We start from the raw sequence: 15715 nt of genomic DNA, 5'->3' as shown, positions 1-15715 counted from the left end.
AAAAATGAATTTAAAACAACAACAAAGAGCTTCTCAGTTGAATCTAATGGATTCTGTTAATTCAGTACAACTGCGTTAAAGAATTTTAACTGTTTTAAATAACATTCAGATTATCCATATGAGAACTCTTATGAGATTCCATGAGAACCTCATTTTGTACACATTAGATGTTTTAATATAGATAAAGAATTATATCTTCCTCTAGCTTTGATCATAACTTCAGAACTACATTACAAAGAAGTATTGCCTCATGTGACAATTACACATTCTAAAACGCATTTCAAAGAATACCTTCAGTTCAAGAATGACATCATATGTCTTCAAACCTCCCATATGATCTCTGGAAAAATAATAGCTAAAACTTCCTTATAATTTCTTAACTCTCATTAAATCTACAGCTACTAACTAGGACACCCACAACCCAGGAGAGGTGATGGTGATGCTGTGAGTCTTCTCCAAGTCTGTAGTCCCTTCTCATCAGAGCAGCTAAACCAACTTCATTTCACATAACTTGTGATACTTTGACCTGCTATCCTGGATATGCAGAAGCCTCAGGAGCTGATGCGATCAAATGGAAGAAAGGGTATCAGCCCTGGAAGATGAAATGAATGAAATGAAGCGAGAAGGGAAGTTTAGAGAAAAAAGAATAAAAAGAAACGAGCAAAGCCTCCAAGAAATGTGGGACTATGTGAAAAGACCAAATCTACGTCTGATTGGTGTACCTGAAAGTGATGGGGAGAATGGAAACAAGTTGGAAAACACTCTGCAGGATATTATCCAGGAGAACTTCCCCAATCTAGCAAGGCAGGCCAACATTCAGGTTCAGGAAATACAGAGAACGCCACAAAGATACTCCTCGAGAAGAGCAACTCCAAGACACATAATTGTCAGATTCACCAAAGTTGAAATGAAGGAAAAAATGTTAAGGGCAGCCAGAGAGAAAGGTCAGGTTACCATCAAAGGGAAGCCCATCAGACTAACAGCGGATCTCTCGGCAGAAACCCTACAAGCCAGAAGAGAGTGGGGGCCAATATTCAACATTCTTAAAGAAAAGAATTTTCAACCCAGAATTTCATATCCAGCCAAACTAAGCTTCAGAAGTGAAGGAGAAATAAAATACTTTACAGACAAGCAAATGCTGAGAGATTTTGTCACCACCAGGCCTGCCCTAAAAGAGCTCCTGAAGGAAGCGCTAAACATGGAAAGGCACAACCGGTACCAGCCGCTGCAAAATCATACCGAAATGTAAAGACCATCGAGACTAGGAAGAGACTGCATCAACTAACGAGCAAAATAACCAGCTAACATCATAATGACAGGATCAGATTCACACATAACAATATTAACTTTAAATGTAAATGGACTAAATGCTCCAATTAAAAGACACAGACTGGCAAATTGGATAAAGACTCGAGACCCATCAGTCTGCTGTATTCAGGAAACCCATCTCACGTGCAGAGACACACATAGGCTCAGAATAAAAGGATGGAGGAAGATCTACCAAGCAAATGGAAAACAAAAAAAGGCAGGGGTTGCAATCCTAGTCTCTGATAAAACAGACTTTAAACCAACAAAGATCAAAAGAGACAAAGAAGGCCATTACATAATGGTAAAGGGATTAATTCAACAAGAAGAGCTAACTATCCTAAATATATATGCACCCAATACAGGAGCACCCAGATTCATAAAGCAAGTCCTGAGTGATCTACAAAGAGACTTAGACTCCCACACATTAATAATGGGAGACTTTAACACCCCACTGTCAACATTAGACAGATCAACGAGACAGAAAGTCAACAAGGATACCCAGGAATTGAACTCAGCTCTGCACCAAGCAGACCTAATAGACATCTACAGAACTCTCCACCCCAAATCAACAGAATATACATTTTTTTCAGCACCACACCACACCTATTCCAAAATTGACCATATACTTGGAAGTAAAGCTCTCCTCAATAAATGTAAAAGAACAGAAATTGTAACAAACTGTCTCTCAGATCACAGTGCAATCAAGCTAGAACTCAGGATTAAGAATCTCACTCAAAACCGCTCAACTACGTGGAAACTGAACAACCTGCTCCTGAATGACTACTGGGTACATAACGAAATGAAGGCAGAAATAAAGATGTTCTTTGAAACCAACGAGAACCAAGACACAACATACCAGAATCTCTGGGATGCATTCAAAGCAGTGTGTAGAGGGAAATTTATAGCACTAAATGCCCACAAGAGAAAGCAGGAAAGATCCAAAATTGACACCCTAACATCACAATTAAAAGAACTAGAAAAGCAAGAGCAAACACATTCAAAAGCTAGCAGAAGGCAAGAAATAACTAAAATCAGGGCAGAACTGAAGGAAATAGAGACACAAAAAACCCTTCAAAAAATAAATGAATCCAGGAGCTGGTTTTTTGAAAGGATCAACAAAATTGATAGACCGCTAGCAAGATTGATAAAGAAAAAAAAGAGAGAAGAATCAAATAGATGCAATAAAAAATGATAAAGGGGATATCATCACCGATCCCACAGAAATACAAACTACCATCAGAGAATATTACAAACACTTCTACGCAAATAAACTAGAAAATCTAGAAGAAATGGATAAATTCCTCAACACATACACCCTCCCAAGACTAAACCAGGAAGAAGTTGAATCTCTGAGTAGACCAATAACAGGAGCTGAAATTGTGGCAATAATCAATAGCTTACCAACCAAAAAAAGTCCAGGACCAAATGGGTTCACAGCCGAATTCTACCAGAGGTACAAGGAGGAGCTGGTACCATTCCTTCTGAAACTATTCCAATCAATAGAAAAAGAGGGAATCCTCCCTAACTCATTTTATGAGGCCAGCATCATCCTGATACCAAAGCCGGGCAGAGACACAACCAAAAAAGAGAATTTTAGACCAATATCCTTGATGAACATTGATGCAAAAATCCTCAATAAAATACTGGAAAACAGAATCCAGCAGCACATCAAAAAGCTTATCCACCATGATCAAGTGGGCTTCATCCCTGGGATGCAAGGCTGGTTCAATATATGAAAATCAATAAATGTAATCCAGCATATAAACAGAACCAAAGACAAAAACCACATGATTATCTCAATAGATGCAGAAAAGGCCTTTGACAAAATTCAACAACCCTTCATGCTAAAAACTCTCAATAAATTAGGTATTGATGGGACGTATCTCAAAATAATAAGAGCTATTTATGACAAACCCACAGCCAATATCATACTGAATGGGCAAAAACTGGAAGCATTCCCTTTGAAAACTGGCACAAGACAGGGATGCCCTCTCTCACCACTTCTATTCAACATAGTGTTGGAAGTTCTGGCCAGGGCAATTAGGCAAGAGAAGGAAATCAAGGGTATTCAATTAGGAAAAGAGGAAGTCAAATTGTCCCTGTTTGCAGATGACATGATTGTATATCTAGAAAACCCCATTGTCTCAGCCCAAAATCTCCTTAAGCTGTTAAGCAACTTCAGCAAAGTCTCAGGATACAAAATCAATGTACAAAAATCACAAGCATTCTTATACATCAATAACAGACAAACAGAGAGCCAAATCATGAGTGAACTCCCATTCACAATTGCTTCAAAGAGAATAAAATACCTAGGAATCGAACTTACTAGGGATGTGAAGGACTTCTTCAAGGAGAACTACAAACCACTGCTCAAGGAAATAAAAGAGGATACAAACAAATGGAAGAACATTCCATGCTCATGGGTAGGAAGAATCAATATCATGAAAATGGCCATCCTTCCCAAGGTAATTTACAGATTCAATGCCATCCCCATCAAGTTACCAATGACTTTCTTCACAGAATTGGAAAAAACTACTTTAAAGTTCATATGGAACCAAAAAAGAGCCTGCATCGCCAAGTCAATCCTAAGCCAAAAGAACAAAGCTGGAGGCATCACACTACCTGACTTCAAACTATACTACAAGGCTACAGTAACCAAAACAGCATGGTACTGGTACCAAAACAGAGATATAGATCAATGGAACAGAACAGAGCCGTCAGAAATAATGCCACATATCTACAACTATCTGATCTTTGACAAACCTGAGAAAAACAAGAAATGGGGAAAGGATTCCCTATTTAATAAATGGTGCTGGGAAAACTGGCTAGCCATATGTAGAAAGCTGAAACTGGATCCCTTCCTTACACCTTATACAAAAATCAATTCAAGATGGATTAAAGACTTAAATGTTAGACCTAAAACCCTAAAAAACCCTAGAAGAAAACCTAGGCATTACCATTCAGGACATAGGCATGGGCAAGGACTTCATGTCTAAAACACCAAAAGCAATGGCAACAAAAGCCAAAATTGACAAATGGGATCTAATTAAATGAAAGAGCTTCTGCACAGCAAAGGAAACTACCATCAGAGTGAACAGGCAACCTAGAAAATGGGAGAAAATTTTCACAACCTACTCATCTGACAAAGGGCTAATATCCAGAATCTACAATGAACTCCAACAAATTTACAAGAAAAAAACAAACAACCCCATCAAAAAGTGGGCAAAGGACGTGAACAGACACTTCTCAAAAGAAGACATTTATGCAGCCAAAAAACACATGAAAAAATGCTCACCATCACTGGCCATCAGAGAAATGCAAATCAAAACCACAATGACATACCATCTCACACCAGTTAGAATGGCAATCATTAAAAAGTCAGGAAACAACAGGTGCTAGAGAGGATGTGGAGAAATAGGAACACTTTTACACTGTTGGTGGGACTGTAAGCTAGTTCAATCCTTGTGGAAGTCAGTGTGGCGATTCCTCAGGGATCTAGAACTAGAAATTCCATTTGACCCAGCCATCCCATTACTGGGTATATACCCAAAGGACTATAAATCATGCTGCTATAAAGACACATGCACACGTATGTTTATTGCGGCATTATTCACAATAGCAAAGACTTGGAACCAACCCAAATGTCCAACAATGATAGACTGGATTAAGAAAATGTGGCACATATACACCATGGAATACTATGCAGCCATAAAAAATGATGAGTTCATGTCCTTTGTAGGGACATGGATGAAATTGGAAATCATCATTCTCAGTAAACTATCGCAAGAACAAAAAACCAAACACCGCATATTCTCACTCATAGGTGGGAATTGAACAATGAGAACACATGGACACAGGAAGGGGAACATCACACTTCGGGGACTGTTGTGGGGTGGGGGGAGGGGGGAGGGATAGCATTGGGAGATATACCTAATGCTAGATGACGAGTTGGTGGGTGCAGTGCACCAGCATGGCACATGTATACATATGTAACTTACCTGCACGTTGCGCACATGTATCATAGAGCCTAAAGTATAATAATAATAATAATAATAATAATAAAGAAAAAAAAACATAAAAAAAGAAACAACATTAAAATGTACCCTATTCATAATATAGTCACTGCAATTTGTGCTTAAGAATCACAATGATATAGTTCACCATTAAACCAATATGTATTCAAGAATTTACCTATAATATTGAAATTGTAAGAATGGAGTTTATAAAACTGATGAATTTCTAGCATTATTCCATTATCAGCTAATTCAGCTAACTACAATTTCATTTCAATTACATTAAGATCCTTTTTCCTTCATCACAGAATATACAAATAAATATATACAGCTTCTCTCAAAAAAAAAAAAAAAACTTCCTTATAATTTCTTAACTCTCATTAAATCTACAGCTACTAACTAGGACACCCACAACCCAGGAGAGGTGATGGTGATGCTGTGAGTCTTCTCCAAGTCTGTAGTCCCTTCTCATCAGAGCAGGTAAACCAACTTCATTTCACATAACTTGTGATACTTTGACCTGCTGTCCTGGATACAATCCTGGTGCTGCCTCATTCAAGTGCTATTCTCTAGAGGGTGACCAGTAGTCCATGAAATTTTCTAAGGCAAGAATTTAGCTCAGCAAGATATAATGATTAACTAAAAAGTGGCTGAAAATCAGAAACATGATACTTGCATCTTAAGAAAATCTCTTGGCTGAAATGTTGATTTGATATGAATATTAATACTCCAGTAGCCCATGTTTGACCAAAAAGGTGGTGGCTTCATGGTTTTTTTGTGTCTTTTTTTTGGTGTCTTTTTTTTTTTCCTGTTTTGGGTTGCTGTTTGTTTTGTTTTATTTCAATTCCCTGAATGTTTTTGTCATTATCTTGTCTCATCCAAAGGAATCAAGATTTCTCTGTTCATTGATGCATGGCTCATTTTAATGGCTGTGTTTATGCTATTTAGGGCCTAAATAATATTATTCAGGATAGACTAGTGAACTATACACATAGAAATTTTTTAATTTTAGATTTCATATGTCCTTTACAAAATATCTATAATTTTTATTGGTGAGTTTGTAAGCATATCTTTTGGAAGTTGATTATTATTCTTCAAAGAATTTGTGTGGTTATGAAATACTAATGTTAACATCCATTAACCATAATAAACTACCTTTTAACTTAAGATAGTTAAAACTGGCAGAATTATAGAAGTGCATCATAATTTCTACCATATTTCATTCAGATGTTCTAACAAGGAAAAAGAACACTCTCCATTTATCAACCATATTCCCCATATAATCAATTTTATCTCACTGTATATAAACATGCCAAACTCCAAGAAATTATCAAATCCTAACCTTAGGTTCCTTGTCCTTAAATTATATACTTGAGAAAAAAGGCCAGGCACTGTGGCTCACACCTGTAATCCCAGCACTATGGAAGGCCAAGGCAGGAGGTTTGCTTGAGCCCAGGAGTCCTAGGTTACAGTGAGCTATGATTATGCCACTGCAATCCAGCCTGGGCAATATAACGAGAACCTGTCTCTAAACAAAAACAGGCAAGTAAATAAATAAAATAAAAGGGGATGTTTATACAGTAAAAAGTGACATATAATATATATGAAAAGAACGGACAATTTTAAATTTATCATTTCACATGTTTATAACATAGAGGATTCTTTTAAATGGGAGAATATACATTTGTTTTCAGTCTAATTTTTTATTCTCTTGTATACAATCAATACCTTTGATGTCTGTACATAGTGGGGGAGAGGGAAGTGGCCACACCTTCTGGGAGATGGTCCAGTCTCTCTTTCAACATGAAAACTGGTCTTCTAGGTAAAATGACTAATGCTGTTTAATAAGAGGAGGATCTTTACAGAACTGTCTTAATTGAATGTCCCTGTAAAGACTTCTGATAAGAAAAAATAAAATAGAAGCTTTGGATTTATGAACATTAGTCTCTGGAAACTATCCCATTGCCTGAAATATAAAATAAAGATATTTCATAGACCAAATGCTCCCCATGGTGTAAAACATTGCTATTGTGTGAGGTAATTACCTGTGTAACTCACTTAGAAACCTCATTCCTTACATATTTTTAGTCTACTTTTATCATTATACTCGAACTATTAACTGTCTAGACTAATTAAATATGAGCTGTTTTCTTTTCATTGTGTTTTAAATTTTAAAATGATATTGCTTAACTTAGCCTCTCTTTTTCTTCATGTTACTACAAGTAGATTCTGAAAAGCCTAAATTTATTTCATAATTCTTATAATAGTCTTAGAGTTAAGTTAGTCATCTCAGCGTTCTGAGAGGTACCTTACCAATGCCTATAAATTATCCCCTAGTAGTTTAATTAATTCCAACTTATGTAATTCAGTGCTTATATTATTCTTAATCATGTTTGTTTAAAAGGTCTTGAAGGTACTTATATCAGCAAAGTGGTATCCCACATGCTTCATTTTTATATTCATTTGCAGAATTCTACTATGGTGTTTTATCTGCCTCACTTTTTGGCCTGATAAGCTAATTTATGTCACGCAAAGAACAAACTGAACAGATTTTCATAATGGATAAGACTTCATCCCAGCACCCTGGAAAATCTAAAATCCTTAGGGATGGAGGGCAGTAGATTCATTTACTAATAAAAGACAAGTCCAGAAGTCAACTACTCACCTTACACTATACCATAGCCTCTGTTTAGAAATGTAAGCATTTATAGCTGTTAAGAAAAGTGTTAGTACAGTGCTTCATTCATTTAATATTCATCACAAATATTAAGCACATTGATTCATCATTGAGTACAGAGAAGTGAATAAGCAGACATGATCTATATCCTCATGAAACTGACAGTTCAATGGGGAAGGCAACAGTAAACAAATATAAAAATAACCACACAGTTTGATAAAGTCTTTTAAAATATTACATGTTGCTTTGAAAAAAAATAGGAAAGGAAACATACTTTGGACAGAGACTATTTTTTTAATGAAGTGATGTATAAATTGAGGTTAATCGAAAGGTGTGGCTGCTGCAGGAGGGGAAAGAGGTGTGAGGTGTGTTATTTTCAACAAGGAAAACAGCATAGAACCAGCCATTGAGCAGGAAGAAGTTTGGTTCCTTTGATTAAATGAATGAAAGCCAGTGTAGCTAGAGGTAAGTGTGGGCAGGGGGAAATGACAAAGAAAGGACAAAAGAGGTGTTGCAGAAGTGAAACCATGTAGGCCATGATGAATGGTACAAGGAGAAAACCTTCTCCACTCAAAACATCCATCCCTGTGGATGGTCAGCTGCTCTCGTAACACTCTTCAGACTCCAAGTATCTTTCCCTCCAACCACCCAGAAGGAAGAGAGAATTGGCTGGTTGGTGAGTTTAAAAGAGGAAACTCATCACAGGTAGCTCTAATCCTTCCTCTCTCCCGATTTCTTTGGGAAATATATATCTTGAGAAACACTCATTCTGCAATCTTTCTCAAGGACATGGGACAGAGTGAAAGAGTTTCATGGGGGAAAAAAAAAACCCTTCCACTTCCCAGCTCTCCCGATGTAAGCCAAACTCTCAATATGAGAGATTTGGATTAGAAGGCCCACTTTCCCTTAAATATAAGCCAAAGTCCCCAAAATATATTTATCAACACTAATGAAAGCATATCTTAATTAATGCACTTATTAATAAGATATGATATTAGTAAGTATGGCTATACGATGTAACGTATTAACTCTTGCTGCAGAAACTAGTTAGATGCTTGCCAATCAATTTTCTTTTTCTTTTGGGTTATACAGCTTAAGTGCATTGCTCAACATGCCTTGAAATTAGGTATTGCTATACAAATGTGTACTCATCTGTGAATTATAAGTGGAAATAATGTACGCTACTCCCAAGCCTGGCCCATATAAATTATCCTTACATAATCCTCCTTTCTCTCTTTTTTCTAATCTCTGATCAGATGGCCTAGTGTGCAGCTGAGTGAACCTCTGAGAACCTGAAGGACAGCAGAGTCACTGGATAGATGGAGAAGGCTGCCCTCCAAACACAGGTAGGGCTCTATGTGAGTCAATAATAATCACCTATTGGGTATTACTTACTGGAATTTAGGGTATTGCTTGTTACAGCAGTTAGGGGAGGAAAGCGTGCTGTCAGTGGGCATCCACTGAACCATCAGCCTGTGATGGTTTAGGCAGGTGAATGTGGACTTCCTTGGACTGCTGAATTACTTGGAAGGCAGCTATCCACTAAGTAACAGATAATTCACTGAAGTGTTTCAAACAATGGGCTAATACAATCTGATGTAATGTCTTAGAAATATCATGCTGCTTGGTGGTGTAAAATGAATTTAAATAGGTCAACAGTGGTGGTAAATAGACCTGGAAGGAAAAGGCAAGGAGATGATAATGGCCCTGTCTGGGGAAGTAGCAGGGATGGAAAGAATGATGTGAGATGCAGTTTGGAGGCAGAGTTGATAAGATACATAAATGTTTATAGTCACTTCTATGGAATAATTTTTTAAGCCACAGGAATAGCAATAAGAGGCAATGTTTCAAAATTAGCAGTGAGCTCAGAACTGCACTAATATTCCACCATACACCTATTTCTGATAACTATCTTCAAGGACCTTGCCTTGATGTACGCAGAATAGCTCCCGGGTGTCATTTGTTTTAAAAAGATAAGGTGTCAGTATAGAATTTTAGCTACATACAACTAGTAATTCTAATTTTCTATTTTCTCCCAAATCAGAAAGGTATTCTGAGGTGTTTAAAATAAGGCTTCAATGTAAGCCATAAAGGGGCCCAACAATGCCTGTGTCTCTGTAAGTATTTATAAATATTTATGAAAGAATATTATAAATTATAAGATACTAGGCACATTGTTATGATCACAAAAAGATGACTTATTAAGAAAATATATTAGAACATTCCAAGCAAATGCTCACAATGTTCAAAGAAAATTAAAAGTTACTTTTTAAAAATTTTTTGCCTTGAGACTAATTTTTAAGTGTTAGCAAGTATTCTCACATGTGGCAAAGAATCTCTTCCATTATGGAAAGAATCAGAGTCACTGATTGTTAAAATGAGGTACCAGAATTATGAGTAATCAATGTTACTTACATAAATGTTTCATCCTCTAGGCCATGAAATTTCATAAATGATCCTTTCCACACACTCAGAATTCATAATTTAACTGTGAATCAATATAGACAGACTTGCAAAGGAAAAGCTGAATAAGTATTAAATTCAGCATGGAAACAGCATTTTGGATATAATTACCTCTACTATGCATTGTCTTGGTTGTATTTTAAACACTTAGATTTTACAATTAAATTCTTATCTTTTCTCTTCTCTATATGTCAGTAATTGAAGAATGATTTCCCTCTAAAAGCACACCAGACTTTCAAATGCATTTTTACAATTCTAGGTCTATTAAGCACATCTGTTTCCAACTTTAACAAGTGCTAATCTTTCCATCAGCAGTTCTTAGACAGGCATGTATTTGCTTTTAACATTTTAGGCATCTACAACAGAAATTACACTTGTATTCAAACATTCATAGAGATGATGAGCTACGATAAATGCAAAGGTCATTATCAGAATTGTTGAGGAAAAAGGGAGTAAGAAAGAATAATTTACATGAAATTTTAAAGAATGAATCATGACACACCTTCTGATTGTCAATCAACTGTATGGAGACTTTGAATATTTTACTCTTATACTTGTGCTACAATGCTATTTCTAAATATAGGCTAAAATTCTTGTCTGTTTTAATCCACTATAAGAAATGATTAAACAAATAATATATAAATAATTAAAGTCATTCTAAGTAGTATTGTTTGTTTAGTTTTTAAACATTTTTAAAAATTTCACCTTATTTTATAAAAATAATTTAAACATATGTATATAACACATTTATTCAAAAAAATCATAAGGACATCAGAAATGCATGTTAGGAATGAAAGGACATATTTTTTAAAAATTTCCGTATGAATAATTCAAACAATGTTTGATCTTTATATTTATAAATCGTTGGTGTCTACAAAATTCTACATTCATTGCATTCATTATTCAACTTTGTGGTTCATTTAACTGAAATATGCACTTAAAAGACAAATTTTTCATAATTTTGAGGTTTCTCCTGTTCTGAAACCCTATCAGCATTTTATCTACCAAAAGCATCATATATGTATTAATTAATATTTCTGAATGGTGATCAGACCCGCCTTACACTGTATATAATGTCATACTTTTTTTATCTCACTTACTTTGCTACCAAAAATCATATGTGAACATAAAACATTAAACATTTTCAAATACACATATTGCTTTTTAAACGAACTCAAAAACTTGACTTTTTCAGTATATTTGCTACATAAATGTTACTCAAATAAAGGCTTATGAAACTAAGAGTAAGATTAGCAAGTCTGTGCTGCACACTAGTGGCAAGAGGTAGTAAATGCATTCTTTTTTTACTTAAATTTTACACTAATTGCATCTTAAATATTAGCTTTTTCAGTCAAAATTAGAACCCATTATATTATACAGCACATAAAAACACATTCTAAACATAATGTGTTTTTGTGTCATGAACTATTTTTCCAGTATACATCAATGTATTGTGAATGTCATACCCAGAGAGAGGTTCCTGTGGATATAAATACTATGGATCCGTATATCCATGTATATGTTTGTGCATACATGTATACATGTGTATATCTTATATTTATATTGCACACACACCCACTAAATGTTAACTCATGTGAAAATAGTCATTATTTTGCCCATTATTTTTCTTTTCTTTACTCATTATTCTTTCCCACATACTTATGTAATGCCATGCTTTAATACACATGACATGTACAATATTACTTAAATAATAAATGGTAATAAATCATCAAAATGGGAAAGGTTCATGATGGCATTTTATTGATGAAAATGCAAAAGAAAAGTACCCTGGCAAGTGGCTGATCCCATATAACTACAATGTTGACATGAAAAGAACCTCAATATGCGTGAGATAAATTGATATTATCAGGCTGCTTCATGAAAGAATAAGATAAAGTCATTTATGATAGATGGCGTGCTATCAGAGGACATCTTTAACCATCCCCTCTAATGTGCCTAGAATGGATATTAATTGTGTCATGTAGCTGATCATTAACCATTTAACTATCAAGATGTATATCAAAACATCATTTTTATATCTTAAATATATGGAATAAGATTTTTGAAAATAAATGATGACCAATATAAAACTGCCACAAATGTGTACATAAAAACAAGATGTCATACAGTCTAAATTTGACTAAGCCCACTATTGACAAGTGATTTCAAATATTACTCTTATAGAGGAAATTCCAATTTTTAACCTCCCTTCCTCTTGTCTGTTGTGCCTTTCTGCCCACTTGCTTACATATCCAAAGAAAGAAAAAGCTAGGCTTCATTTCTCCCTTTACATCATATTCCCCCATACCTCTTTCACATTTTTTGGCTTTGATTCTTTCAGTTCTTCATACTTCCTCTTCCACAGAGACAAAGCCGACTCCAGTCTCACTATTTCTTTTTCCAAAACTGTGCGCATTCTAAATAATTTAAGAATTAAAAGAAAAAAAGTCGGCTTCAATTTTAAAATAATTTCAAGGATGCATTCAATTTTATAGCCATTTTCCTAATTTTTGATATTTGTAACTGATCATCTTAATGAGAGAAAACATTTTGCAACTTATTAAAAATTATAAATATTGAATAAAAGTTTTTTAGTTTATTATTCTGACAATTAACTTTACAGTAGATTACATATATTTAATTTGGCTTTGCCAGTATTGACATTCTGCTTGCTTTCTTCCATATATTTCATGCTTGCCTCTCAATTCCTCTCACTCATAATGTTTTCTTACATAGGAGGATATATATGTTTCTAATTTTAACATGGAATTCTATCCATCTTCATATTGTGGCTGTATATGAATGAAAAAAATCATTTGAAATGACACAGAATTCCAACAAGCCACCTAACAATCTTAAAAAATAGTCATTTACTGGGGATCTAAAAATAATTTTAAATATTTCAAATTTGATTGTAATAAAGAAATTTCACTGGGATCCTTATTTAAATTATTCTAAATAACTGAAATTAATTTCTCTATTTGTAGAACTAGCAATAGAACTAGGATAAAAATTTAGTCCTTTAAGACACCAACCACTGGATTTTTGTTTGTTTGTTTTGCCCACAATGTCTGTTAGAGTCATTGATAATTGTTTTATTTCTGGTTGTAATGAACATATATTGACCTTTGAAGCTGGCCTGTTCTTATCAGTAAGGTAGATTTGATTACTATTCAAAAATACTCATTGATATTCCTCCATTTCCACAGACAGAGTTGTTTTCCTCATTCCTCAATTCTAGGATTTGACAATGAGATATTAGCAGAGACGACAGAAACAAAAATTTGAAAACAACTTGTATGTTTGAGCTCCAGGTAAATACACTTTGATTGTTATATGACACTGACATTTTGTGATTGTTAGTTACATACTTACTGTATTCATAATTAACTAATATACGGATCTATTTCAGTGATATTAAATGTCACTAGAAAGATCTTAGAAACATATTCACAGAGCTAGAAAATGCATGCAGAATCAAAATTGAATGTCATTTACATATTTATAAGAAATATGATTCTTCCTGGTAACAATACTATGATAATTCAAAGTAGTGTTAGGCTGTAAATATATAGTTTAATTCAATCAAATGGAGAAGCAGCCTATTAAAAAGTTATATAATTATATTTACATAAATCAAGCCACAAAATTGAAAGAGGATATAAAAGAATTAGTTAGAGCTTCGCTTAACCTCAAAAGACACAGGTTGCAAAAAGGTGGTGCAAAGCACCACTTATAGGACTCTGATCCGGAATCCCTTATTAACATAGCAAATATATTAAGCAAAATTAACAAACAAAGAGACTCAACTTGAAAGTTTAGGTCTTATGAACACTGAATATGAATGTTTATAATCCAGATTAACCACAGCGGTCACAATTTCAGATAGAAAAGTAAACCTAGCCAGCTGAGGACACCCAAGTTGCTTATTATGATATAATTTTTGTTTTAGTAGTTGTGTTTGAGATGACGAAAGGAAAATAATTAAATACAGAAATAATAAATAAATCAGTAAGTATTAGTATGTTGTGTTAGATTTAGAAAGTATATGTACAAATCATCATATGGTGAACTATACTGCATATCTAACATTTGAGTGCATTTTAACTTTTGGGTGATAAAATAGAATATTTAAAAGATATTGAGTATTGACTTAGACCTGTGAATTTACATTGCAAATTATAATAAAACTGTACTAAGTTTGTAACTTCATTGGAATGTTTAAGATAAGAATCACCATATTTATAATTTTCATTTTTTAGATTTTCTTGTGTAGGATGTGGGAATGTCTTGCCAGTAACTGAAAAACTGAAAAAGCAAATGGCATATGTTAAATTAATAAAATATTTTTATAAAAGATTTTAATTAACTGCATTGTGTAATGAAGCATATATTTATGTTCCTCCTTAAAATTAATTTTGAGAATTATTTTATTTATAATAGAATAATGGAAATATACTTGAAAAATACCTAGAGTTAAAATCATACATGTTGAGAAATCAAATGTCTGCTTTTGATATTATACTTTACTGAATCAAATGATAATTTAGAAACTCAAAATAAATTCAAATTCAAAAATTTTCAAAGAAAGTAATAGTTACCTCCTTAAGTATACATCATAAAGAAAATATTTGATATGTATTTGTTTCCTAAAAGAAAAGTATGCATTTTTATTATGTAAAAGTTACAATTTGGTTAGGGGAGTGAGAAAACAAGCAATTCATTAAAAGTTATTTAATGACAATGGGATACTTAAATTTTTTTTAGTATTTAGATAGCCCCATCATAAACTTTTGTGTCTCTGTGCCAGCATTAAGGACATTGTATGTCTAAATTTATGCAGCAGAGGGCACTCTATAAATCCTTAATTTTCTAGCCTAATCATTTTATTCTGTGTTTCAGAGAGATTTTCAAAATTGATGAATAATATAGTTCAATTTATAATTGAGATGTATATTATTGTCAGAGTATTTGAGCTACAAGAAGGCAAAGGAAAACACCTAATATTTACTCTAAATTGTTGCATATTTTATCTACACATTCTTCATGAGAACGAAATTAAAAAGATAAAGCTCAGCAAAACGTTGTATCTTTAATATGATGATATAAAGTTTAAAAAATAATATTGCTAAAGTATATAAAATTTGTAGAATCTAAAATATAAAATGTGAACCAAAATTATTTTTATGAAAAGATGTGATTTTATTTCTATGCATTTTTTGATACTTTGTTTACTGTCACAATTCCAGGATAA

At 33.9% G+C, this 15715-nt stretch overlaps 1 protein-coding gene across 15 annotated transcripts in view; it reads right to left on the bottom strand.

The window, feature by feature from the left end:
- CCDC102B (coiled-coil domain containing 102B) overlaps positions 1-15715 on the bottom strand; it is a 376391-nt gene that overhangs the window by 239150 nt on the left and 121526 nt on the right. For all 15 annotated transcript variants that reach the window (XR_010137621.1, XR_010137622.1, XM_063716943.1 and 12 more), the window contains one exon: positions 12770-12878. Coding sequence is in view for 13 of the 15 variants with exons in the window: in XM_063716943.1 (XP_063573013.1) it covers positions 12770-12878 (109 nt within the window). In the remaining 2 variants the exon portion in view is untranslated. The remainder of the gene's footprint in view (positions 1-12769; positions 12879-15715) is intronic.

Source organism: Pongo abelii, chromosome 17, assembly GCF_028885655.2.
Source record: "Pongo abelii isolate AG06213 chromosome 17, NHGRI_mPonAbe1-v2.0_pri, whole genome shotgun sequence".
Lineage (NCBI taxonomy): Eukaryota > Metazoa > Chordata > Mammalia > Primates > Hominidae > Pongo > Pongo abelii.
This window is presented reverse-complemented; position numbering and strand designations above follow the sequence as displayed.